General features: G+C 41.4%; 1 protein-coding gene across 8 annotated transcripts in view; it reads left to right on the top strand.

The window, feature by feature from the left end:
- THSD4 (thrombospondin type 1 domain containing 4) overlaps positions 1-27,790 on the top strand; it is a 606,703-nt gene that overhangs the window by 532,253 nt on the left and 46,660 nt on the right. For 7 of the 8 annotated variants that reach the window (XM_039492160.1, XM_039492156.1, XM_039492157.1 and 4 more), the window contains 6 exons: positions 6,497-6,672; positions 10,870-10,966; positions 11,908-12,150; positions 19,133-19,262; positions 23,544-23,748; positions 25,990-26,163. In XM_039492160.1, the coding sequence (XP_039348094.1) occupies positions 6,497-6,672; positions 10,870-10,966; positions 11,908-12,150; positions 19,133-19,262; positions 23,544-23,748; positions 25,990-26,163 (1,025 nt within the window). The remainder of the gene's footprint in view (positions 1-6,496; positions 6,673-10,869; positions 10,967-11,907; positions 12,151-19,132; positions 19,263-23,543; positions 23,749-25,989; positions 26,164-27,790) is intronic. The other variant, XM_039492158.1, reaches the window with a different exon arrangement.

The raw sequence follows: 27,790 nt of genomic DNA, 5'->3' as shown, positions 1-27,790 counted from the left end.
CCAGTCCATCTCCAAACTAACAAGTATGTTATGTTCCTAAACTTCACAATAAGTATCCCACTGTGGATAATCCAATGCATGGAATTGTCTCCCTGGAAAACCATTTGGCATCTTTACTATTGACATGTCAATAGGATTTACAAGATTTCATATGCTTATTCTAAAGACTTATTCCTCTTCAAAATGCACAGCAAAGCATTTTTTCTCTTCTGATTTGATGTGTGTCCGTATGATAGCATGTGATGCTATCCCATGATATTGTTCTTGTGATCCATTGTTCAATATATTCCCTCTATACTGGCAAGTACATTAATACCTTCTGTTTCAATGTGCTTTTCCTATTCTGTGATTGTTATACCATAATGTTTTGTATCATCTATGTGCTATGCTGTTTGCTGATATTAAGTAATAACTCGGCGTGTGTATTCTTCATGATACCCTAGACCAGGGGTCAGCAATCTTTCAGAAGTGGTGTGCCGAGTCTTCACTTATTCACTTTAACTTAAGGTTTCGTGTGCCAGTAATACATTTTAACATTTTTAGAAGGTCCCTCTCTATGAGTCTATATTATATAACTAAACTCTTGTTGTATGTAAAGTAAACAAGGTTTTCAAAACGTTTAAGTAGCTTAATTTAAAATTAAATTAAAATGCTGATCTTACACCTCCGGCCCACTCAGCCCCCTGCCGGCCTAGGGTTCCGTTCACTTAGTTTGGCAGTGGCTGAGCGGGGCCTGTGGGACCCCAGCTGGTAAGGGGCCGGCAGCCAGGACCCCAGACTGGCAGTGGGCTGAGCGGGGCCAGTGGCTGGGACCCCAGACTGGGGGTGCAGGTGGGAATGCGGGGGGGGGGGAGTTGCAGGAGCTCTCGTTTGGTGCTCAGGATTGAGGTGGGGATGTGGGGGGGGTGCAAGAGTCAGGGCATGGAGTGTGGGGGGCTGGGTATGTGTGGGGGATGCAGGAGTCAGAACGGGGGCTGGAGGTGTGTGAGGGGGTGCAGGAGTCAGGGTGTGGGATGGCTGGGTATGTGTGGGTGGTGCAGAAGTCAGGGTTGGGGTTGTACAGGGGTCAGGGCAGAGGGCTGGGTGTGGGTGTGGGTGATTCAAAGGGGACAAGGCAGAGGGATGGGTGTGGGGGGGGTTCAGGCATCAGGGCAGAGGGCTGGGGTGCTCGGCTCATGGGGGTGCTCCCAGCACTCTGCCATGAGCGGCTCACGGCAGGGGGCTGGAGGCGATATGCCCCGATTCCACCCCTTTCCCCAGGGCCCTATCTGTCCCCACCTCTTCTCTGCCTCCTCCCTGGAGTAGCGAGCACGCTGTGGCTCCACTCCCCCTCCCCCTTGCAAGGGCGATCAGCTGATCAGCACAGGGAAGGAGAGGAGGAGGGGCAGGAAAGCACCAAGTTGGGGGAAGAAGCAGGGGATGGGGGAGCTTGGCTGCTGGCAGGACCAAGCTTCTGCCTCTGCAGGAGAGAGCAGTGGGCAGAGGGACTGAGTGGGGCTGGGACCCCAGGAGGCGGCAGGTAGCAGCGTGCCATTAAAAATCGACTTGCATGCCGTCTTTGGCACGCATGCCTCAGGTTGCCGACCCCTGCCCTAGACATAGACAACATGGTGTTAGGGTTTGGTTTTGATTATTTATTAACATTAGATTACTCAGCTCAATCAGTTAATTAAACATGGGTAACCAGCACAGAGAAATTGATACTTCACCAGTTCTGGGGAGCAGGCTTGCAGCAATCACAGCTTATATCTTTTGCCTGTGTCTGTTTCAAAAGTATGTCATGTGACTGGGACCAAGGAAATAAAAGGGCATTCTCTTGCCAATACTCTTTTTATAGTTCTATTTTACTGTATTTTCAATCTTGTCAACTCTTGCAATTTATAGTTTGTCATAGTTGATGGTTTAAAGCACCAGCTTCTGGAGGCCACTAGCTATTTGGGATTCTCAGGTGTGATTTTTTTTAAGTAAGTTTCTACCCCTTATGATTGTGAAAAAAAGCCTGAAAATGTGAACTGAGTAAGCCTGAAAGGCACAGAAGCCAGAAGACAACCCATGTATTTAAAAAAAGAAAAAAAGTCAATGGGCATGAACATGTTGTTTACAGAACTTTACTCTTTAGTGCTACTTTATTAGTTTTAAATTGTTTCCTATTCTTCTCAGCATCAGATGCATGAGAAGCAGAATAGAATCTGAAAACATCAGGACAAGCGCTATGAAACATTATAATTAAAAGAAGTGTTCAAAGCTGAACTTGGAAAAATGAATGTTTTTTAAGACACCTGAAGTTCAGATTCTATTTTGTATCACATTGAGCTTTCCCCCATTAATTCCCAGCCCAAACAAAAGTGAGATGAGAATTTGAAGTCTGAGATGTACGGTACAGTTGACGCAGTGTTATCGAAGGGTATTATAAATTATGTGTTTTTATTTAAGAATCTGACAAATAGGGTAGATGAAATCATCAGTAGACTGTGCCTTAATGAGGAATCCGGTAATGCTTTTTATACTTTTTCATACTTTGGCTAAAAATATTTGCACCATAAAATTTCTAGATGGAGGGCAGTAGAGGTGATAAATGCAAGGTGATCAAAACACAGTAAGAGGCACATTTTCCTTTTTTATGTGGAGGCCTCTTTCAAACCTGTCATCTGATGAATGTCAAATTAAAATGTAATGGACTTGTTGGTTTCCAGTCAGTCATCTTTCTACAGCTTTATTATTAACAATAATTTCATCTTTGCCGGCGCTTTTTTCATTTCCGAGCTCTTGATGTGTGGATTATTTTTTTAAAGTAACTGTATACGAAAAATATTCAGATCATAAAGTTAAACCTTTATTAGAAGTGTTCCATATTAAAAATGATGCAAACCCAGGATCAATATAGTTTGCAAAGCAGCCCTGTACTTCAGGTGTGTGAATTAAAATGTAACACTTGTAAGCAGCATGTTGCTTATAGTCATTTTCTTTCTGTCGGTATTTTATAATAATCCATAATAGTGTGTGAACCTGAACTTTGCCTCCCAGAAATATATGAGGAAAGAGAATATAATTGTATGGCTAAGCTAAAAAAAAAGTTATGAGAAATATATTATTTGTGTCAGCCAACATCCGTAGGTGCAGAAATTCTTCATTTAGTAACAGGTGTGACAGAAAATAAGAGATCCAGGAAACAACTGGACTTAAAAGATTTCTCAAGAGAAAATATGTAGCATACGTTACAATAAAATGATAAAATTACAATAAAAATCAATATAGTATTGTGGGGCCTGATGCTGCACCATCATAGTCACTAGTTGGGCCAATGACCTCAATGTGAGTGGGATCTGGGCCATAAGCAGTGAAGGGTGCTTTTGCTGGATACCAAGTATTCTAAGTTCTTGCGTGTGCTCTTGAGCATAGCACTGTGCTGGGAGCAGTAAAGAGCCACCCCACCCCAGGGGGAGAACCAGGAGGCAGAATGCCTCCAGGAGTGCTCAGATGCAGGGTGGGTGCATGCCTACTACCACATCCTTTTCTGGGGTGCCGCTTATTAGTCTTCGTAAATTTAGTAAACTTCATTGGGTTCTGTGCATGAGAGCGGAGTACTTGCCAATCCCAGCCCCTTTTGGAGGATTAGTTGCCTAGAAGAATAGTCACAGTGCAGTCTTTATCTTCCTTTGAGAGCAGGGATTACAATGATGGTTGACCTCTACATGGCCTGCACAAAGTGGAGGTTTCTTTATGCCATCTCTCACGTGTAGGTATAATCTGGCTTTAGCTCGACACTTCTATCATTGTTTTTATATTTGCTATCTCACATTGTTATAAAGTTATATTTTGTTAAACAAATATATAAAGTTCACTGCTTACAGTGGAGGGCACCCAGTAGGCTGAAATCTAATGCCCACATTGCTATTTATGTAGTTTGAAACCTGTATAGTGTAGCTACTAATTTCTTTTTAAAGGTAAACAGATTTGTTTCCATTAAAATGTTTTTTTTACATGAGCTAAGTGAATAAAGCACAATGGTGTGTACTCTGCTTGCATTGTGCCGATCGCTCACGAATTCCTCACATATCACTTGTTTAAATGTATTTGGTGAATGTATTTGCCAATTTCCTGAGCCAATAGCATCTCTGGCACTGTGTCTATTTGTTACTGAAAGGGTTCCTAAGTCCTGTCCAACTGGAATACCCACTTGTTTGTGGTGTTTAGAATACTTTTTCTCTCCCATTTGAAAACACTGAATACTGAGAACCAACAATATGGACTTATTCATTTTATTCTGCCCATAATTCCAGCCCCAGTTAGGGAGGAGACCTCTTTTTGGTATGAGAGGCAATACAGATAAAAGTTAGTTTTGTCTCTCATCTTCTATATGTGTCAATGTATGATGCAGACCATTGCAAACTGACCTGATGTCACTAACATACCGCAACTTCCGTTTGATTTAGATTTGAAAACTGGTAGTTCAAGGTTACCATTGTTTCTTAATAATAAATAAGTGACTATTATTATTAATTCACTATATATAACCGTAGTATATGAGTACTGTTTACATAATTCAGTTAAAACAATAATTTCTTATACATTACCAGCAATGAGACTTCTCCTAAAAGTAGGTTTCACCAACAAGTTTATACTTGTTCTACTTCCCCAAAGGCAAACTAGTCAGCAGCAATCACTGTCATGGGAAAAAAGAGAGATCAAAAATTTGGGCCTTGCTGTTTAACCTTGTGAGAACCAGCCATGGGAAGTGCCCTGCCCTCTCTGGCTCCTTGGTGTTCTGCTCAGGGCTCCCCTAATCTGGAGTAAATGTGTTGCTCCAGTGTGGCCATTGATCTAATGCTATACTAGATCAGACCAAGGTCCATCAAGTCCAGTACCCTGTCTGCAACAGTGGCCAAAACCAAATGCTTCAGAGGAAGGTCTATGAACTCTTGCAGCTGTGCACTGAGCAGAGGTTGTCACTGAGCTGTGTACAGTGGTGCCCAGGTTCCTGTCTTGGGTTTATACTTTAGAACCCAGTAAGGTGTAAAGGTAGTTCAATTTTTTCACTCAAGGATGCAATAGGATCCTATTGTTGTATTTTATATATCTCCCTAAATGGTAGATAACCTCATTCTGCACTTAAACTATAGTAGACTCAGGGTGGACTCTTTGGGGTAGAGATTTTCTCTTTTCTATGTATATGTACCCATAGGCACGGACTCCGTGGGTGCTCCGGGGCTGGAGCACCCATGGGGAAAAATTGATGGGTGCTCTGCACCCACCGGCAGCTCCTCACCCTGCCCCCACGCCCCAGCTCACCTCTGCATCCACTCTGCCTCCGCCTCCTCTCCTGGGCGCACCACATGCCCACTTTTTGCTCCTGGCTCCCAGTGCTTGCACCGTGAAACAGCTGATTCACGCGGCGAGCGCTGGGAGGGAGGGGGGAGGAGGGGGATCGTGGCGCACTTGGGGAAGAGGTGGGCCCGGGGTGGGGATTTGGGGAAGGGATCCAATGGGGCAGGGAGGAGGCAGAGTTGGGGCAGGGATTTGGGGGAAGGGGTTGGAATGGGGGCGGGGCAGCAGTGGGGAAAGGATGAGGGTGGGGCGAGACCAGGGGCGGGGGGGCGAGACCACTGGTGCCGGGTAAAGTTGGTGCCTATGTATGTACTGTGCCTAACACACTGAGGCTCCAGTTTTGTTTGGGCCTTTAGGCACAAGTCATAGTAGTAAAATTATTGTACTAGGTGTTGGGCATACATAAGAGGTAGTTTCTGCCCCAAAGAGCTTACAGTCTAAATAGACTAGGCAGAAAAAGGAATTAGTAATATTATCCTCCCTTACAGATAGGGAACAATGGTGTTTGCAGATACCTGTCACCCCAAGAAGTTCTACCGAACAGAATTGTGCAGATGTTTGGCAAAATGTGTATTCTGTAAAGGAAAATTAAAGATTTGCCAAAGGCTGCATTAAGGATAATTGGAATATTTGGCAAACCAAAGTATTTTCTGGTTCATAAATTGTAGGGGTGGTAGTTGTTCTACATAGTGTAGTTGTTGTGATAATCTGTATCCACTTCAGTGCTTTACTGTGTCCAAACCACTAAATAAAGATTCATGTGGATGTGGAGGAAGTTCAGGAAACCACTTCCCCATTATCCATGTGTATTCAATGTACCCGTCTGACTGGCTGAGACAAAATCACAACATGATATTCCATGAAAAATGAGTTTTCTATTGTAGCTTTGTGTTTTTCTCTTCCTGCGGAATAAAATTCACATATTCAAATAAGAGTCAGTTTTTTGAGACTGGGTTTCTTTTTGCACAAGAATTGATATAATCTGCAATATTTTTTGTTCCAGCAATACTGCCTGATTCCATGAAGTCAGAGAATATACAGCAGCATAATCCAGTTATGTGAATTTGTTTGTGTTTGCCTCAAAAACCCTTTAACAGTCTGAGAGCTCGTATATCAAGGTGATACCGTGTGATCAGCATTTGTGTGTGTGTGTGTTTTTCTCCCCCGACAGCATTGCGGAGTCGATCAGGACGGTCCATCATAAATGGAAACTGGGCAATTGATCGACCCGGGAGATATGAAGGAGGAGGGACTACATTCACATATAAACGCCCAAATGAAATCTCAAGCACTGCAGGGGAGTCCTTTTTAGCAGACGGTCCGACAGATGAGATCCTGGATGTCTATGTAAGTTTGTCAAATTCAGATTAACCTTCCTAGTGGAAAACATGGACTAACTCACTAGTTCACACATGACACTAAAAATGCAAGCAATAACAATAGATAAATGCCAGCATTCCATTTAATCCTTAGAGATAACAGTGTTTTAGATATTACAATATCCTTTGCAGTTACCTCTGTATTGTCCCAGATCATAGGAAATCTAAACAGTAACAGATATCTGTTACCACCTGAGTTTACTGACCCAGTAAAACCAGTTTTACTTGTTGAGTAAAATCAGAGGCAAAGCATACAGTATTCTTTATTTCATGAGAACTGTATTTCCTCCAGACACTTTTCTACTGAAGCTAATTTGGCTTGGTTTAGTTTTATAGTTACCCAAATCAAATGTCTGAAGCCGGTCAAGACTTGTGATGGATTCAAGCCTTCTTGGTTCTATGTTTTTAAACAAATATAAATAAAAGCTACAGTATTTACAAAATTAAGCATTCCTGGGCAGAGTTTTAATGGCAAACTTCATTAGGAAATCCTGAACAGCAGACACTCCGCAAAGCAATTGCAGAACCAAATTGCAGTGAAATCCTGGCTCCATTGAAGTCAAAGGCAAAAATATTGATTTCAATGGAGCCAGGATTCAACTCAGTGTATTTCTGGTATTGTTCAACACTGAAATAAAAATGCTATTGTGGATTATTACAGCATACTATGAAATTAATTGTGCATATAGGCATGCTCATACACACATACATGAATATAAAATAAAATATATTGGCTGAAAGACCACATGTAGTATAGGTACACAGTCTGAATTGATGATATTGGTTGTTTTAATTGGCCAGGGTTTGGTTGTCATTGAACTCAACAAGTGATGACACATGACAGAAAGTTAGTACAGTATATTAGTGCAGTATATTTTTATAGAAAGTGCACTGGCTCCTACAACTGGAAAAGTTACAAATGGCAAAATGATTAAAAAGTAACAATTATTTATTATATTGCTTTAACAGGGCACAGCGTGGGAGATGGGGAATGATTTTTCATTTGTTGTGATGTAAAATTTTGATGTAAAGCTTAATGGATTCTGATTGCCCCGAATGTATATTACTAAAAAAAAGGATATAATGAGCACTTACATAAAGAATATTGGCTGGTGTGAGCTGAGATGCTGTGATGTTTTTATTGCCAAGAAATTGATGCCTAATGTATGATGACTGTATTACCCAGAGAGAAGGCAAAGGAGCCATGCATGACTTATTCAGGTGTTCCCAAATAAGTATCATCAAAAACATTAGAGCATCTTAAATTAATCAGAATAAAATGTATTTTGATTTTTAGAGCTCTTATATCTCATAGTTTTGTGTCACTACTATGTATTGATTTAATCTTTGCCTGTTTATCTCCCTTCGTTTTTCCCTTCAAGACATCTTAATTGCCAGCAAGAAAACAGCAAGGTTGCCATGGGTTTGGGCACAGCTTAATGACATGAACTGTGGGTTATTGCTGTGGACTGGCCCCCTGGTTTGGCACTCTCTCTCCTTCATCATGCTCTCTGTAAGATGTCAGGACCGCGGGAGGCTCATCTAGGCTGGCTGATAGATCAGCATTCTCCTTTTCACTGCACTGTGGGTTGGTTGAGAAGCATCTATGTTGGTTTGTCCTAAAATGGGGACTGGAGGAGTGTTAGATGAAAGAAAATCATAGGAGCTTTGTTAATAGCATAATCACCCTGCACGGATCCCGACTTGCTAGTTATAGAGAGATAGCTAATATTAACATAAACCAGTTTCCAATTCCTCAACTCCCTGAACCATACAGTCCTTGTCTTACCATTTCTGAATCTTCCACTTTTCCTTAGCTCTGAACCCTGACAAGTTTATATTCAGATGAAGGGATATGAAAATGTTAAATCCAGCTGGCTATCAGTCTTTTCTCTCACTTCCTGCTGTCTTTCTTTCATTCTCCAGTTGCACAGGAAAAGGCTCCCAAGTTATGTTATAGGAAAGTTTAAACAGATAGATAAAGAACAGAAATTCAGATCAGTTTGGTTATGCACATAAAGCAGCTATGGCACAAAAGATTACATTGCCACTAACTCAAAGTAGAACTGTTATAACCACTCCTTGTGAGTTGTTTTGGGAAACACTGGAAGAATCAGGGGAACCATCGGAGAGCTTTCCTTGGAACTATCCAAACGCTAGGGTCCTGATCTGAAGATATGTGGAGCATTCTCAGCTCCCACCAAAGTCAATAGGACTTCAGAGTGCTCAGCACCTCGCAGGACTGGGCACCAAGAGAGTGCATTTTAAAACTGGAGAGAGAGGTCAGAAGGTCAGCTCTTATGGAAATCATTACAGATCATGTATTCTCATATGATTCCCGAAAGTGGGTGCTCTCATTGGGGCAGAGCTTAGAGAAAAAGCTATGATGTTTGCCAGAGGAAACACTTTTCAAAGACAAAGGGATGAATTCTAACTCGGAATAACTCTGTAGACTTCAGTGGATTCCAGAATGGTTTTCTGACTGCAAAACAAACCTAGTGCCACAAGTTTGTTGTTGGAGGGTCACAGGAGTGTAGAAGGGATTTTCTCTTGGTTGTAGGCCTTGCTTTGGCAGAACCAAGAAACTTTTCATGTTCAAGAGGAAGTGTCTGACTGATAAGGAAACCCAGGCACTAACAGCAATCTGTAGTGATGATTTTTTTTTTAAAGACAGACTTTTATAAATTAAACTGGCTGAGGCTTCTACCAGAGCAATCCAACACCCCTAGAGGACCAAGTTCTTTTAAGGCAGCAGTGTGATCAGCTGCATTATTAAAGTAACCAAGGCCAGGCTAATAGAATCAACAGTACATAGTGTCTATAACTGATAATGCAAGCATCTCTATTCCCACTCCACCAGCATAATGTAGAGCTGCTAGGGGGTTCAAATGGTTTTTCAAGAGGCGCAAGTATCTTGCAAGGGCTTTATTATGCAGCTCCTAGGTTGGTACTTATTCACACACCCTCCCATAGATTTCAGTGGGATACTCATGTGAGTGCTTACTAATGTGCATAAGGATTTTACAATTGGGCTCTAAAACCTCTACACTTTGCTGTTGCCTTTCTTAAAGCAGGTACACTCAAGGTTCCCAGTGCTAGATAAAAATATTAAAACAAACCAAAAAAACCCCCCCCAAAACAACCCAACCCTTTTGTCCAACAGTAGAAAAAGTGAGGGACCTTTTCTGCATGTTTGGCTGTCTGTGGAATGTTCAGTCCTACTGGCTGAAAATGAATTTGGCGGTGGTTGGGAACACAATTCTATATCAGTGATACAGTCACCACAATGTGTATGTGGACCTCTGTTATCTATTTCCTTGAGCACTGTTAAACGACTGCTATATAAATGGAATAGACATACAATTGTTGTCAGCTATTTTTGCTTGCTGCTTTATAAATATTGTGGTGAGTGATACGTGCTGAGCTGCAGGGCTATAAAAGGGGACAACTTGGTATCTGAGGTAACACGGATGGGTTAATAAGAACACAAGAATGGCCATAGTGGGACAGAGCAATGTTCTATCTAGCCCAGTGTTCTGTCTTCCAACAGTGCTCAGTGTCAGATGCTCCAGAATGAACAAAACAGGCCAGTTATCAAATGATAATACATAAGTGCTGTTTATGCATTCTCAACTCAAGTAGAACTGACAATCATTTGAGGAGAGAGCTAGCGGGATTTGGAGCATTTGGTTTTGGATCCTTCCCCCTCTTTCTTCTCCTTCTTGTTTATCTTTTCTCAGTTATCTGTCAGGTCAGTTATTTCAGTCCCAACCCATTTGTCGTATGAACCTCTCTCGCCACCTAGTGTTCAGTGAAAGACTCTTAACGACACTGCTGTATTTTCACATTTTGCTCTTGCATATGATGTAGTTCTTCACAGTGAGGATTTTGAGTAACAGCTATTCCTTCCTATTACAATTTAGTGCAATTTGCAAATATAGAAACTCATCTTTTTCTTACTTGTCTTAGCCTTTCAGGAATAAATTGTTTATTTTCATATTTCACTGACGTACCAAACAAGTATTTTCTAATAGTAGCAATCATCATGCTGTTGATTGGTTTAAATGCATATTTCTGTTAAACAGTAGTAACCTAACAGGTGGTTTAAGTGAAAGAGTGATTATTTTGAATCAGGTAACATTTATTTGACTGTTTTTCCTCTTAGATGATACATCAGCAACCTAACCCAGGTATACTTTATGAGTATATCATTCCAGAAGCCAACGTCATTAGCCCTCAGTTGCCTCCGCACAGAAGGCCAGGTAAATCATCATTGCTTTAAGCACATTCTGTAACATTATGGGCCAGTAGCAATATTCTAGCCTCACCGAAGTCAATGGAAGTTTTGTCATTGACTTCATGGGGCCAGGATTTCACCCCTGATGTTCAGCTAGTGTAAAGCAGTGTAACTCCATTGACTTCAATGGAGTTACTCTGATTTGCTTCAGCCTAGGATCTGGATCTTTATTTCTATTTTGAAGGTAATTTTGTCTTTAATGTGTCACATGGAATAAGAACACACTGTGACTTTTCCTTGATCAGTTACTGTTATGAGCTGAATTGCTGTGCCTGTATTTCAGAAATTAAAATACTTTTTCTTTCTTTTTGGAGTTTGATATTTTGAAACAACCTTTCTCAGCTTCTCTCTCGCAATCCTGTGGAAATTTCTAAGCCCCCAAAGCTAAAGTTTCTCTAGACAGAATGTATTTAAAGTTCTATAGCACGGAGGTGTGTTAAATGTAACAGTAATTCTGAAAAAAAAAAGAGAAAATTGGCAGGCAAGTTTGGTACTATTTCTCATGTTTTCGATTCTCCTTGTCAGATTTGTATTGGCTCTATAGCCTGTTTCTTAATGAGGAGCAGCTGGAATTTGACATTAAGAGGCACAGAATATGGAGCATGGTGAAAAAACAAATCCTTGGGAAACTTGATTGACATTAGGTGCAATAATTATGCTAGAAAATGCCTGGTGAATTTCCACTTTTGTGTGTGTGTTTGCTTGCTGAGAATTGGGTGCCTCATTGAAAAGCAGCAAAGTCTTTGTCTGCAGAACAACCCAGCAAGTCTGTATATGGAGATAAAAGCTACTTCCAAGCTTGACAACTTTGTAGACCATTGTTGCAACTGCTAATTAGTGAATGCATTAGCTAATATTTGAAAGAGATAATCACTCTTTTAATTTGCTATTGTTGCCTGTCCCCAGGGGAGCCATTCAATGGTCAGTTAGAACGGACAGATGGTACAGATCACGAAGACGAGAATTTGCATAGGGAGACAGACACTCACACTGGACAGTCAACAGGGACCTTTCCTGTTATTCAGCCAGGAAGGTTTCCTTCTCATCAGCCAGACAACCAGGTGCCTGCTGTGCAGCCACCACGACGAAACCGAGAACACAACTGGAAACAGGTTGGAACAACTGAGTGCACCACTTCGTGTGGGAAAGGTAAATGCTTTACAGTGTAGGCATAGTATTTATATTACACACAGGAGGATTCCAGGCCAGGAGAAGAAAAATATGGGGGAAAGAGCATGTTAGAAAACCCAGCAAATCCCTGTATGCATTAGACATATGTTTGAGCCACTGCTTTCTGTTGTTTCTCACTAAGTGATAGACAGACAAATCTATAGCACAAAGTGGGTTCCAAATATATGTCAATACAAATAATTTTAAAATAAAAGAAACAGAGCATGGTGCACATAGTTTATAAACAGGCTTGGGAGATTCCAATTTTTTATCATTTCAACAGATAATATTGATGTTTATTTTTAAGTATTTTTTATCAATTTAATTTTTCACAGTTGTGCAAAATTATGGGTTTTAAGCATTTTTTATATTTTTATCCATTTACGTTTTCAGAGCTGTGGGAATTGTTTCAGGGGGTCAATCTATAGAGGGGGTCAGTCCATAATTATTTAATGACAGCGATATTCAAAAAGGTAATGCTTCATAACCATTAAAACACACATTGTCAACACACATCAAAATATACAAAGTAAATATCCTTAAATCAAACTCTAATAAGTTCTCAAGCAGCATTTTTCTTACTTTTGCCTAGCTGCAAATTTTAATTATTATTGATGGAGATATTTGTCATTGGTTTGTGTGTATATGGTGAAATCGATATTTACTGACACTTACTGATAAAAATCTAATTCTTCCAAGCTTAATTATAAAGCAGAACATGGTATTCATTGCTGAAATAAGAAATATTGCAGTCTTTTATGGCTGAGGACAATTGCCTGAAGTTGCTTTTCTCATGTTTCCCTGATACACTACCATTATCCTCAGCATTCTTTGGTTTCCTTTCCCCATTTGTTTAAATCCTCCATTTTCATTGGTACTTTTTGCACCTCTGTAAATATCTTCCTACTATTTGCCTGGATTGCACCTTTACTGGTAGTGACTCCTCCAGTGCTACTCATCTCAGAGCTCCATTTGACAGTTAGAAGCCCTTGCAATATATGGTGTGAATTACAAGCTTTTTGAGGGGTTTGACCCCTTTAATTAACCTTTTGCATGATGAGGCATAGCTGTTTGGGGCACAAAAGCTGGTTGAACTAGCCAATGGTAAGAACAGAGGTACTGATGCTTTTGACAAACATCAGTGGTATATTCTCCAGAACAGGCATGCGGACCTGAATACTTGAGCAGAAGATGATAGTAGAGTGTGTAGTTTCTAGAGATTTGGGATGTCCAAACACAATTTTTGTTAATGTTTACAGCCTCGCTCGCTGTAGCAGCTGAGTACCCTTTTCCTATTTGGAAACCAACACATTATATTAAAATATAACCCAAATTGAGGTGCTCTAGTAAATACTGTCCTTTTTGTCTGAATAAAAACCCAAGAGTAAATCATAAAAACAATCAAAATAAGATATAATCTAAACCAAGTGAAAGTGCCTTCCATCATGCTCTGACTCCTGCGCTAGCAAACCTCTGACAGGAGTAGATTCTACTGGTGGGGAAGTTCACCTGAGAAGTCCTGCCACCAGTCACACTTAACTCCAGATATTGTCAACACATACCTCCTAGCTGAGCTTATTATAAAATGGAAAGGCTCTCTCAGAAAGCTTGGCCAGTTAGGTGTATGTCAGGGCTACTGGTATAGCTAACAAAACACAACTCTACACGTTCTATATAACTTGTTAAGCTGCTGGGGAAATTGTGGTTCTGTTGAGCTAGAATAAAGGAAACTTTTTAACTCTGGATGTAGAGGAAAGGTAATATCTTTGTGGCAGTGAGCATATTCCTGAGGTGAGGGAAGACAATTAAGGGTGGTGATGTAAAGGGAGTTGATAGTGTATTCTGTTACTGGGAATATTGAGCTGTTAGAGAGATGTGACTGCTCTGCAAACCTATTTCCTCTGGGGGGAAATTTTAGTTAATTTTCTTTAGGGCTCTCTCCTTGCTCCAAGGTATGAAACTGAGGTAGTGCATGAAATCTTAATGCCGTGCTGATCCTTATGCACATCATCATCATAATGAATTCAAATTATATCTCTGTCAGGAAAGCTGGTAGTTAAGCACATTACATTGATGTTCTTTTTTTTTATTGTTATTTCCTGCTAATCCTGGAAAATGAGTTGGGAAATCTGCCCTACTTGGGGAAATTATGGCAGAAATGTTACAGTACTAAAATCAGGACTCTTGGGAGTCTGACACTTGGAGGGGGCAGTGAACGTAAATCATAATTATTTTGCTTGGACTTAGGAAATGGCTTTTAGATTTGAGTATGTGGGCAGGTTCCTTGGCTACTGTAAATAGACATAAACTCTCTTGCAATCAGTGAGGATCACCAGCTGAGGATTGGGACCATCATATTTTCAGAAGGTGGAAGCTGAAGTTTCATTGCAAAATAATTGTGCATTTGAGTACTCAGCTCAAGAAATTCTGCATGCAAATACAGGTGCACAAATCTGTAAGGCTTTTGGGGGGTTTCAGTCATTTTATAGGAAGAATGTTGAAAACTTTCCTTTATAATCCCTATGATCAGAATTTTGCTGTTTTTAAATATCTGGCAGTCAGTGGGAAGCAGCTATGAAATCTGAATCCAGATTAAATAGCAGAACACTAGAAAAATATCATATCACAGGAAAGCTTTCAGCATGTTATGGAACTAAGACTTACTCCCTGAAATTAGAGAGGAGGAATATCTGAAATAAATATACCTTCCCTAGGTTTTAACGGGGGGTGAACTTTGTGTCCAAGACTCTACCAAATTTAATTAGCAGGATACTGTACTGGAAAAACTATGATTTGCTGATAGTATGAACAGTTTGTTACAAATCTAGGCCTGAGTTACTTGGCTGATACCTCTGCCCATATAATCCTCAAAGGCAATTGAGGTCCAACAGGTTCTTTGCTCTCTCTCAAAGAGAAATGATAAAGAGAGGCAAAACAATTTTTTGAAACAAAGTTGAAATTTTGAATTTGTTTCCATTTTCCAGAGTTGGTAAAGGAATATTTTTATTTCTTTTTTAAAAACATTCTGAGAATTTTTTTTTATAATATTTGAAAATTTGAACTTTTTTCCATATTTGCCTTTTTTGCAACTTCAAATTTTTTTTGATGTCCATTGTTTCCTTCACTTTTTCATTTTTTCTTTTCTTCTTTTGCTACTCTGTAATTTTTCATAACTTCTTCAACTTTGGGAAGTTATTGACTAGCAAAAGGAGGAAGGAAAAGAAGAAAAGCGCCTACACATCATTCATTTTCTTTGATGACAGAATGGCATCAAGGAAAAAGGAGAAGAAAATTATTGATTTTTTTTATTAAAAACTAGAAATATTGGATGTACCGTTCACTGAAGTTTTTTATTTTGAAAAAAGGCCATTTATCTTTTTTTTTTAATTATTTTTCAGATGAAAAATATCAACCAACTCTTGTCCTAAAGTTCCACCTGATCAGACGAGGGTGTAGCTTTCTAATACCAGGTCCATGCCTGTGTAAACTGCTAACTCGGTAGTGAGGGTATTTCTATGGCACCAACTCTGTGCATCAGCCAGACGCAGATGAGAGCATATGCCACTACAGTTTATACACTCCAGGAACCACAGAAACTCCTCCTGAGAGCAACTCCTCTTCCCTGTTCCTCTGTCCTCCAGCACTGACTGTGGCTTAGAGCCACAATCTAGGCTTTAGCTTAGCTGTAAATGGAAACACATTACAGAGAGAGTGGTATGAATACGAAATTTAGTAACAGTGATACCGCAGTGTGCAGAATGTTCTTAATTGAAAAAGCAAATTCATAAAGAAAGCTAATGACTAAAGCACCCTGCTGATTGCTAAATTACCTACTTTCTACTAGAACTGGAAGAATGACGATGGCTCTGTATGCAATTTTATTGTAAATTAGCATTTCAGATGCAAAACTTCTCATTTAAATATATTGCTGAATGAATTTAAATTTGGCAGACGTGTAAGCTTTTAATTTCCTTTATTACAAATGCCATATTTTGCTGCATGTCAGCCAACAGCATTAATCAAAACCACACTTATTTTATTTAAACCATGGGTGTGAGTTAAAGCTATTACAAAACTTTAGTGCAAGATCAATTAAAACAAATAGCCATCTGAATGTACTATGTGCACGCGCTCTCTCTCTCTCAGCCAATCTCCTGGTTAGATGAAGAAAAACATAAGTTTTGTAAATATGGGATGAGATGCAGGAGTCTGCAGAAAATCTGTTAACACAGTTAAAAACTTTTAAGTAATCACCAAAAGTTACCATTAAAATTGAGATTTAGAACACTGGGAGGTAGGAATGTGGGGCTAGTTAACAACAGATGCTAGACTTAGACAGCAGATTCAAGTGTATAATTAGATATAGAAGGAGCTGGAGCAGACTAAGCATTCAGTCCAATGGCATAAGATCTGCATTGTCAGCAATCATGTAAGCCAGTTGCAGTATCGATGGACTCTTAGCATTAATAGGCTTCTAACTTATACCACATTAGCCAAGATGTTCAAGCTGTTGCTATTACGGTTTTACCCTTTTGTTCACGCCTCCCTGCCACATACACCAAAAGAAAAGAGACAGCTGCGTGTGGTCAGCAAATTATCCAGTTTCAGAGTTGTGCGGGCTTTTAGTCATGTGACTCATTTGGACTTTTACGATGAGTCATGCAGCTTTGAACTCTGCACATGTGCGTGTTTCATATGTTACATGCTGGGTAACAACAGGAGGGGACTCCATGTTTCTACAATTAACCAACTTTTTGTTAAGAGAACTATTTACAGAGGTGCAGCTAGCATTCTAGCCATTTTCACACAGACTGGCATTCTGGTGCCTCCTGCAACCTGTACTCCTCCCTCTAAGTTCCATGCAGGTTGCTGCACTGTGGGCCCACAGTTTGGTTCTAAAATAGACACAAGCATATTTGGTGATGGAAGGAAGGAATTAAGCTGCAACTCTAACATCTTGTGCCCCACTTTCTCACTTCTTTCCTGTAAGGATTTGCTTCTCTTTACTCAGGATGTAAATTCTCTTGTAGAGCAGTGTTTCCCAAACTTGAGACGCTGCTTGTGTAGGAAAAGCCCCTGGCGGGCCGGGCTGGTTTGTTTACCTGCCACGTCTGCAGGTTTGGCCGATTGCGGCTCCCACTGGCTGCCGCTTCCAACATCTCCCATTGGCCTGGAACAGCGAACTGCGGCCAGTGGAAGCTGCGATCGGCTGAACCTGCGGACGCAGCAGGTAAACACACCAGCCTGGCCCTCCAGGGGCTTTCCGTACACAAGCGGCATCCCAAGTTTGGGAAACACTGTTGTAGAGGATTGTGCCTTCAAGAAACCTGATACATCAGGAAGAACAGCTGGTGTTGGGTAAGGGTGGGAGATATGCAATATGATCGCTGGAAAGCTGCAACAAGAGTCTGCTTGCTGAAACAAACATTGTCTAGTAGTTGTCTGTGTGTCTGATAATGAACTGGGGACTCTACTCTTCAGGTTGTATACGGTTCTTCCCTAAATTCCCAGGCACAGCAGCTGTTAACCTAAATGTGAGTCAGTATAGTTTTACCCTAGTTTTACTTCAGAAACAAAGGTCTACCCCAGCTGTCACATGGGTCCATGGCAAAACTTCCATTGTTTTCAATTGAAACAGGATCAGACCCTAAATTTGGGGAGGAGAGTTATTAAGATAGGGACAGCATATCAGGATATGTGTGTGGAAAGAAGGGTAAACAAGTTAGCTGCATTCCTGTTTGAATTATGTGTTTTGTTTGTGATCGATTCATTTTGGGGTATAAACGTACTTACCTCTAACCTAAGCAGGATCTTTCCCTTTCAGGTCAGGGTTTATTTTCACCCTGCATTATTTCTTTTTTTGCCCACCCATCAGTCTCCACACTAACTGGGCCTCACTATTCCAAAGTTGCTAGTGATTTGAGGTGCTTCTCCTTATGATGCCCACTTAAGATAACTGAAAATGGCCTGATTTTCACAGGTCTAGTGCTCAGCCAATATAGTGTAGCTCCTGAGAAGAATTCGAATAAAGTGGCTACAGGCAGGGATAGAAAAGTGTGACATGGATCTTCTTTGGAACAGAGTAGCAGGAATGAGAAAGAACTGTGTGGGCTTTGAGGGAGTTTGTACAAACTCTTCTTTGACCTCAGAACTAGAGCTGTGTGACTCACTGAGCTGCTGGAATGGGTGAAAATTCTCTCTGTACTAGAATAATGGAAGTGACACACTTAGCATTTTGGTCTGAATTTTTCACCATCCTGAGAGACAGGTTACACAAGCAAAGGAAATCACCACCTTTCTCTCTAAGTGTAAAACTTAGCTACAGAGACTGAGCAGTTAAAAAAGGAGAGAAATAATAATACTTAACATCTATCTAGTACTTGTCATCCCTAAAGCATTAATTCATGAAGCCTCAAAACACTCCATTGAGGTAGGTATTATTTTTATATCCTTTTTTACCTGATGATAATCCTAAAATAGGGAGGGTAAATTACTTGCCCAAAAGCAAAAAGAAAAGGAATCTGACAAAAAGGCTGGATTAGTGCACACCAGTTCCTTCTCCCAGTCCTGTGTTCAGGCTGCTAAATTGCATTTTTTAAATCAACTACAGGCTGAAGCTAGGCACATTTCTCCCCATAAACATTTAATGGAGCAAAACCACAACATTTTCTCAGCCTCTCTTGCAATGTTGTGCTGTGGTTTGTGTTTGCAGGCAGCTGCAGTTGTCATATTGCTGTAAGCAGCAAAGCATTCAGATTTCACTTATGTTTATTTGTGTTTATGTACATTGGATAAACTACTAATCTGGACCATTTTCCTTATCCTGTTGCTCTCTTGTGTTTAGGTTTTCTGTACCAGATCCTGTTGTTGTAGCTAAATCACGTATATGTTGAATGTTTTCTTTTTATCTGCACTACTTATTATTGGTTTGTTTTTTGTTTTTGTTTTTTTGCCATTTCAGGGTTGCGATACCCAATCTTCCATTGTGTAAACAGAATCTCTCATGAGGAAGTGTCTGAGAGCTATTGTGACACCAGCACCAAGCCCACGCCAGAAGAAGAAGCCTGCAACATCTTCCCATGCCCAGCCTTGTAAGATAGTGCCAGAAAATACACTGGAAAATGAAGGCAGCAGTGTCACTGAAGCTTTGCACAAAGGAGGGTAGCTGTTTTAAATAGGACTTTAGGGTGAACATCTCAAGTATTTTCCACTTGTGACAGCTGATGGGTTCCCCTGTCAGAGGTGTTTTTTATTCCTTTCTAAGGAAGTGGCAGCCATAGCAGTTTATTCCCCATTCCAGCACTGTTATCCCATGTGATATAAGGGAGTTAGGAGAGATTGGCTGTCATTTACTCTGGGTTAAATGCAGCCAATCCTCAACAGGTCTGATGGTTGAGGTGCATTACAATCTCTCCTGTAGTCTCTCCCTTGGTGCTCTTTCCAAGAGAGAAGCCTCTACCTGCACTTCTCCTAGAGCAGAACTCTGCGGTTCACACCACTTTAGACCGAATCACCAGGTTACGTTCCCACTGTTACAGGGCAAATGGTGCCTTATACATTATACCTCTTTGCAGTCCCTCATGAGTGCACCACTGGTGACAGTTTCTGCTGCCTTCACCTCTCTGGGTGCAACCCCACCCCGTTCTACCACTCAGCCCCCGCCATCTTCTAACCATGTTAATATGACAGGCCCAAATGTACCAGGCACCTGCAAGGCACTTCCCTCTGGGAGCCTGTAATCAGCAGCTGATTAAGGTAACTCAGAACAGCTCCTTCCAAGCAGCACACTGTGTATTCACCCAAGGGATCTAGCAGGAGTTGGCAACCTTTCAGAAGTGATGTGCCGAGTCTTCATTTATTCACTCTAATTTAAGGTTTTGCGTGCCGGTAATACATTGTAACATTTTTAGAAGGTGTCTTTCTATAAGTCTATAATATATAACTAAACTATTGTTGTATGTGAAGTAAATAAGGTTTTTAAAATGTTTAAGAAGCTTTATTTAAAATTAAATTAAAATGAAGAGCCCCCCGGACCGGTGGCCAGGACCCGGGCAGTGTGAGTGCCACTGAAAATCAGCTCATGTGCCACCTTTGGCACACGTACCATAGGTTGCCTACCCCTGGTATATAGCAAGCAGATAAAAGGGTTAACGCTACAGAGGGTCTTGCCTAAGCTTTGAGACAAGGGATAAGCTTTAGGCAGCCTATACTGCCTCAGACACACCCTGCAGGGCCTCTGTCTCTGACTGACTGCTCCTGCTGCAATCTCTGCTGCTCTCTGTCAGCTTCTCTACACACACACTTCCTCTCCAGGCAGGGAGTTCTAGGGTTTACTGTCATTTTTGATCTTAGGACCCCTGGCCTGCGAAAATAGGCCTGTGACCTGGCTAGAGCCAGGTGGGCAATTCCAAGTAATAGCCTAGGGTTACCATATTTGAACTTTCAAAAAAGAGGACACTCCGTGGGGGGGGGCAGCCCCACCCCCTATGCACTCCCTTCCACTTCCTGCCCCCTAGCTGCCCCCCACAGAACCCCCAACCCATCCAACCCTCCCTGCTCCTTGTCCCCTGATCGCCCTTCTGGGACCCCACCCCCTATATAAGCCTCCCTTCTCCTTGTCCCTAACTGCCCCCTCCTGAGACCCCCCCACCCTAACTGCCCTAGGACCTCACCCCTACCTGTCCCCTGACTGCCCTGACCCCTTTCCACACCCCACCCCTGCCAGGCCCCCAGGAACCCCCGACCCATCCAACCCGCCCTGCTCCCTGTCCCCTGACTGCCCCGACCCCTTTCCACACCCCCACCCCTGACAGGCCCCCAGAACCCCTGACCCATCCAACCCTCCCTGTCCCCAACTGCCCTGACCCCTCCACACCCCGCTCCTGACAGCTCCCCGACCCATCCAACCCCTGCTCCCTGTCCCTTGACTGCCCCCAGAACCCCATGCCCCTTCTCCAATACCCCAGCCCCCTTACCGTGCTGCTCAGACCAGCATGTCTGGCTCCACGTGGAGCCAGACACGCTGCCGCAGACAGGTTGCTGCACTCCCTGCGGAGTGCACAGCCCTCTCCCCCCTCCCCCCGAGCGCTTGCTGGCGCGGCGTGCTGAGGCTGCAGGGGAGGGGCACTGGTTGCTGGAGGCCCTGATGCGAGCGGCTCAATTCGCCCCAGCCATTCTGTCAGCCGTGCCACGCTCTGCATTGGGAGAGAAATCCTGGACCTTTTTAGATTTTTACAAAGTCCTCCCGGACGGCTATTTAAAACCCAAAAATCCAGACATGTCCAGGATAATCCGGATTTATGGTAACCCTATAATAGCCCATACAATGTTCTCTAAAGGACTCTTGGAATACTTTCCCCAGAGATATCTGATCTCTAGTCACAGCTTTGTTTCCTGCTGTTCTTCCTAATAACCTTTAATTCAAGCTTTATGTTTTAATTCAACTCTGCCTAATCAGACAGAATACTGTCAATCAGGTAAACTGGGATGCATACAGTGCTGATGATAAATTATACAACTATTGCCCTCATTCTCCACAACAAGTTTGAAGTTAACAGTGTGAAGGGCTTTTGTACTAGCAATCCACTCACCTCCCTGAGCATGACACCAAAAATGACATGAAAATGAAAAAATATATATTAATAAAACAAATACATATATACAGTCTTAATAGAAATCTTAATGGAAAGGAATCTTATTGTCACTGAAATGAAATGCATCTATTCATTGTTTGTCACACATCAGTTTATTTTTATATGTAAGTTAATGCCCATTTATCATAGAATCATAGAACTTAAGATCAGAAGGGACCATTATGATCATCTAGTCTGATCTCTCTCGCATGCAGGCCAAACAAAAAGCTGACCACCTGAAATGTTGAAGTCCCCAAATCCTGATAAAGACTTTCAAGTAGCAGATAATCCTCCCAGCAAACCCCCCCCCCCCAATCTACCCTGGAGGAAAATTCCTTCAACCCCCCATATGGCGATCAGCTGAACCCCGAGCATGGGCAAGCTCTCTCTCCAGCCAGACCTCAAAAAAAAAGACTCAATATCCCCACATTGACCTCGTACCTAATACTTGGTGGTGGGTTTATGACCTATTGACTGATATCCGTTATCCTATCAAACCATTCCTCCCTAAAACTTGTTAGAAACCTTCATCTAATTTCAAGCCTAAACTTGGACTAGCACCTCCTTATCTCTACTAGAATAAAATTCCTGTTAGTCATCCCTAAATGCATAACCTTACACTTCTCACTTGAATTTCATCCTATTATTACTACTCCAGTTTTTTAGGTCATCCAAATCTCCCTGAGGATATTGTCATCCATAAACTTTATCAGCCCACTCCTACTTTTTGGTTCCGAGGTCAGTGATAAATAGATTGAATGGATGAACTCCACTGGTAACCTCCCTCCAACCTGACAATCACCCTTTAACCAGCTCCTTATCCACCTCTGGATTTTCATTCGATCCCCCCATCTTTCCAATTTTAGTACTTTACATACTACAGATGTTAAACTAACAGCTGTCCTTCTTGAAAATAGGAACTATATTAGCTAATCATCCCGCACCTTCATTCCCATCAGTCACTCTGCTACTATTCCTAAACCCTTTTCAGCCTTAGATATTGTGCCATGCCTAGCTTATCCTTAATCTCTACTCTGTTTACAGGCCTCTGACAGCTCCTGCAACTTCAACAAATAGTCTCAGATGCAATTTTGTTTATCCTTCCATTTATTTTGAATAAAAACATTAAGAGTTCTCTATCCATATCCAGCTACCAGGGAAATGTGACCATTGCCCAAACAGACTCCATTATTATCCATTCCATTAGTTTATTTCATTACAGTTTTACTCATTTTTTGACATACAATGCTATTGGTCTAGTATCTCAATTAATTTAGGTGACCCATCTACCATTCCTCCTCCAAACAACTGTCTTATTACTGCTCTCCCTGTGTCATGTCCAGAAAAAGTCTGTAAGCTCCTCAGGGCAGGCATCTTGCTTTTACATGTTTTGGGAAATGCTATTAAAATAATCAGAAATAATATATATTGCTAGACAATTTCTAAAAATACATTCTGATCACTATGTACCCAGTTGTGCAACTCTTACACATTTAATAGTGTGACACCTCACCCTACAAGTAGCCCCTTTGTAAGTATGCAGCGGTCCCCTATATAAAGGATAAGTCTTATTTATTTCAGTATTCAGCAAAAGACATGCAGAGGTTTAAATGATACTATACGGCTTTTTTGGTCCAAATACTTATAGCAGAACTGAAATGAGATTAATGTCTACAATATGGCAATATCTTTATTAACAGTGGATCATTATTATGTTCTTCTTTTTCTTTTCTCTGTTAGCTGGGATATAGGAGAGTGGTCTGAGTGCAGTAAAACATGTGGCCTTGGTATGCAGCACCGACAAGTCCTGTGCCGACAAGTGTATGCCAATCGTACTCTGATGGTTCAGCAATACCGATGCCATCACTTGGAGAAGCCAGAAACAACCAGCACGTGCCAGCTGAAGATTTGCAGTGAATGGCAAATTCAAACAGAGTGGACTTCGGTAAATGGGAATGATTGGTTCATTTGGAGCATGAAACCTCAGGGGAGCTACAGTGGAGTGAAAAATTCTCCAGAGATCTTTAATCAGATGTGATTGGATTACATTTGGCTTTGATTAAAAACCTTTCAAAATAGGTAGTAGGTGAGCTTAGGCAATTTAAACAAGCCATGTGGTTATGACCAATTAAAATCTGTTGTTTAGACCAGAGAGAATAGAGAAAAGGGACAGGGTAGACGTATACTTAGTTAATTAAAATATTATTCGGAGTGCTTTGCAAGGTCAATGTATTTATCTGTGTGTTTAGGGAGGGAAGACTTGATAATGGCTTTTTTTTATAGTTAAGGGGCATACGTTATTACCCAGGGTTTGATTCCATGTTGGGTTAATTATTGTCTGTGTTGGTGGTAAGAAGCAGTACCTGGTTAAGGTTTTTTTGTGTTTATTTTTATTCACTTGTATTTTGAATAATATTTAAATGCAAAGGCACCTAGAGGCTTGGATGGGTGTTTTTTTTAAAATACGTACTATGAAGCAAAGTAAAGAAATATTATAAATCAAATACTGCTTTAGTAATTGTAGCTGGTGATATGAAATGGCAGTCAAAATAAAATCCAGTGATTGATTTATTCCCCTGCCCCTCTCCCCCAAAAAAGAATCCTTTGTTATCAGGAGGAAAGGACCTACTGTAATGAGAGAGGCATTTAAGCTTGGAAAGTCTGTGGTTTAAATAGAGCATTTATTGTGTTAGGTTACTGGAGTACAAGTAGGTTTTCACTTTGGAGACAGCTCCCTGATTTTAAAAATGCATCTTAAGCAATTTGGTGCAGTGCCATTTTCCCCAACACAGAAACATAAATGACAGATGCTTTGATCTGGTTAGAAAAAATGGCACTCCTGGTTTAAGGAAGTTTCCAGACAGTGTGACCTAGTGAAAAGAATACTGGACTGGCACTCAGAAGACCTTGGTTCTATTCCTGGGTCTGTTCCTAGATTGCTGGGTGACCTTGGGCAAGCCATTTCATCTCTCTGTGCCTCAGTAAGATGGGGATCATGATACTGATCTCCTTTGTAAAGTGCTTTGCTTTCTACGGATGAAAAGAGCGATGTAAGAGCTGGGTGTTAGCAGCAGCATCATCATCGTTATTGGTGTTACTCCAATACGTTACTGACTTGTTTCACAAGCCTAACCTGGATTTCTGCAAGTATCTTGGGGTCAGGGATTGGAGAAATAGATGCAATCCTACACGAGTGATGCTCTTACTGCTAGATGCTTTCATGGCTTTCGCATTTGCTTAGATAGGAAAGTGAGGAGCATGTCCCTATGGAGAAAGTGAATGTTCCAGTTGCTGGCACTAATCATTTGCAGCTATGTAGAATTTTTTTTTTTTTAAAACCCTATATGTTAAGAGAATGCTAAGGCTACAGTGTCAAGCACTCAGAAGTTAGGAAATGCCAAATATAAGGCTTCCTGTGCAAACTTAATTTGTACCCCTTGTGTGTATGTGTTATCATGCAGCCTTTAATCATGCAGCCTTTAATTACATGGTCACATAGTGTTTGATGATAGAGTGATAGGAGCACTGGCAGGGCAGGGTCCTATCCAGGTGTTCAGTTTTGGGTCACAACAGGCAGTGAAGTTCCTTAGGCAGGATTCCTTATCTGCCTCTCTTTGCCCTCCTTCCTGATGATCTGAGCTGCATACCTTGTCAGACAGAGATGCTGCTGTATGGAGCAGCACTCCATACAGAGAGGCCAGAGAAGAGCAGGGAAGGGGTGTCTTCCCCCCACTTTCAGTTGAAGATCAGGAGCAGCTGTGCTCCCTTGAGTTACTCTTTGCTTTATCTTCTGCCCAGGAATGCAGCTCAAAAGCATGCAGAGTACCTTGAGACAACCTTTCTGGAGCTCAGAGGGCTAGTTTCTGTGCATTGTAACAAAGCTTCCCAATGCAGCAGAACCACACCAGTCCCAATGTGGTTAGGTTCTTTATGGTCATGGCAGTGTTTGGCCCTATATTTTTAATTTTTATCTTTCCAAATTCACCTATATGATGCATTGGAATGAGACCCACATATATAGAACTACTGAAATATCTTCCTCTGAGCAACCAGTATTTCTTCAGCTCCATGTAGATTTTTGCACATGTGGGATTGGAGGTAAATGGATAGATGATCTCCAGCTGCACCTGGACTGTAGTTGCTAGGTCTTGAATGTAGTGCTGATGCAAAATCTGTTTTATTACAGTGTTCGGTGCCATGTGGAGTGGGGCAGAGGACCCGAGACGTAAAGTGTGTCAGCAATCTTGGAGACATTGTTGATGACGAGGAGTGTAATATGAAGCTACGGCCAAATGACATTGAAAACTGTGACATGGGGCCCTGTGCTAAGAGCTGGTTCCTCACAGAGTGGAGTGACAGGGTAAGACTTTCCACTGCTTTTTGTAACTGTCCCATTCACCTTTCTGAGACATAAGAATTGAGTAATTTGGCCTATGTGCAACAGAATAGAATTGCTGTTTTATGATTGATATTTTATGATACTTGTGCTTTTACTGAATTGCTTTAATCTATAACATAGGCAGATGCAGATAAAGAAAAGATTAACTGGTTCATGAGCTTGTTTGAGGTTCAAGAAGTGATACAAAGGAAAAGAGTGTGGGCTGAAGTCTGGATTTGGAATCTGATCTGAATCTAGACTTCCCTAAAGATTGGGTGTGTTCAGATTTATTGTTTTGCTTTGGTTAGGCCTGAGTCCCTAAATTTGGATCCAGATACTGCCCAAGTGTAGTTTTGGGTCACAACAATTTGGGAGATTTCAGATTTGGTGTTCTGGTTTGAGCCCATTCAAGAAAAAGATTACCTGACCCCTACAAAGCCATAGAAATGACCCCGTTGAGCTCCAGAAAGGTTCTTTCAAAGTTTCCACATCCTAGGGAAGCTGGATATATGTTTTGTTCCAGTGATGCATAGGCAGGGTCAAACTGCTGTCAATAGAGAGATGCTGATTTACACCATCTGATGATCTAGCCCAGGGAATTTGCTTAATAGTTGTAATATACATATTATTTCATTAAGACTTACAGGATAGGCATAGCTAGCACTTACAAAATATTTTAGTCCCTCTTACGGGTCACATAGCAGATCTTATCCATACACAAGTCAAACTCAGTGTTCATTGCATAGGCCTCGTCCTTCCATCCCTTAACTCCATTGGCCAGTCCTTACCCACCGGCAGATAGTCATGTTCAGAGGAAATACACCTCTACCTCGATATAACGCTGTCCTCAGGAGCCAAAAAATCTTACCGCATTATAGATGAAACCGCGTTATATCAAACTTGATTTGATCTGCCGGAGTGCACAGCCCCGCCCCACCGGAGCGCTGCTTTACCATGTTATATCCAAATTTGTGTTATATCGGGTGGCATTATAACGCGGTAGAGGTGTACCTGTAAGATTTCATATATACTCCTCAGCGATATTCGATCCACTGTGACACTTTGGGGGTCCAACAGTTCTGGTTCAGAGGTCATGCTGTGTGCTGACCAGCCTGCTTTGTCTGAGGCAACATGGGAGCATACTGAGTGAATTTAGTGGAGCCACCAGGGTCTTGTCATTTCTCTCTGTGATGATGTGTTCTGGCAGTGCAGTAACATGAACACAAACATTGCAGTGTCTAGTCTGTCATGCTATAAATTTTAATTCCATGATGGGATCATTTTATGATTCTCTATGACTCAGTCTGATGACATAGAGACTTTCCAGCTCTTCAAAATTCAGTTCTCCTTAAATTTTAGAAATTTTCTAGCAGAGAGTAGGAAGAGGTGCTCAATTAAAACTGACTACTGAGTCACCTCTTCAAAGCGTAATTGGGAAAAATTATCAGAATCCTACTCGGATCTGAATGACAAAACTCCAGACTGAACCTTCTTTTTCAATTAGATTTGTTGAGAGAGAATCTAAGTGCTGCAATGGAATATTATAGAAGTCATCGTTTGAAAGCAATGTTATTAACAGTCCCTCCACAGACTAATTAACTGCCATGGA

This window comes from Mauremys reevesii, linkage group 10, assembly GCF_016161935.1.
Source record: "Mauremys reevesii isolate NIE-2019 linkage group 10, ASM1616193v1, whole genome shotgun sequence".
NCBI classification, from domain to species: Eukaryota; Metazoa; Chordata; order Testudines; family Geoemydidae; genus Mauremys; species Mauremys reevesii.
The sequence above is the reverse complement of the archived record's forward strand: the minus strand, read 5'-3'. Positions and strand labels throughout refer to the sequence as shown.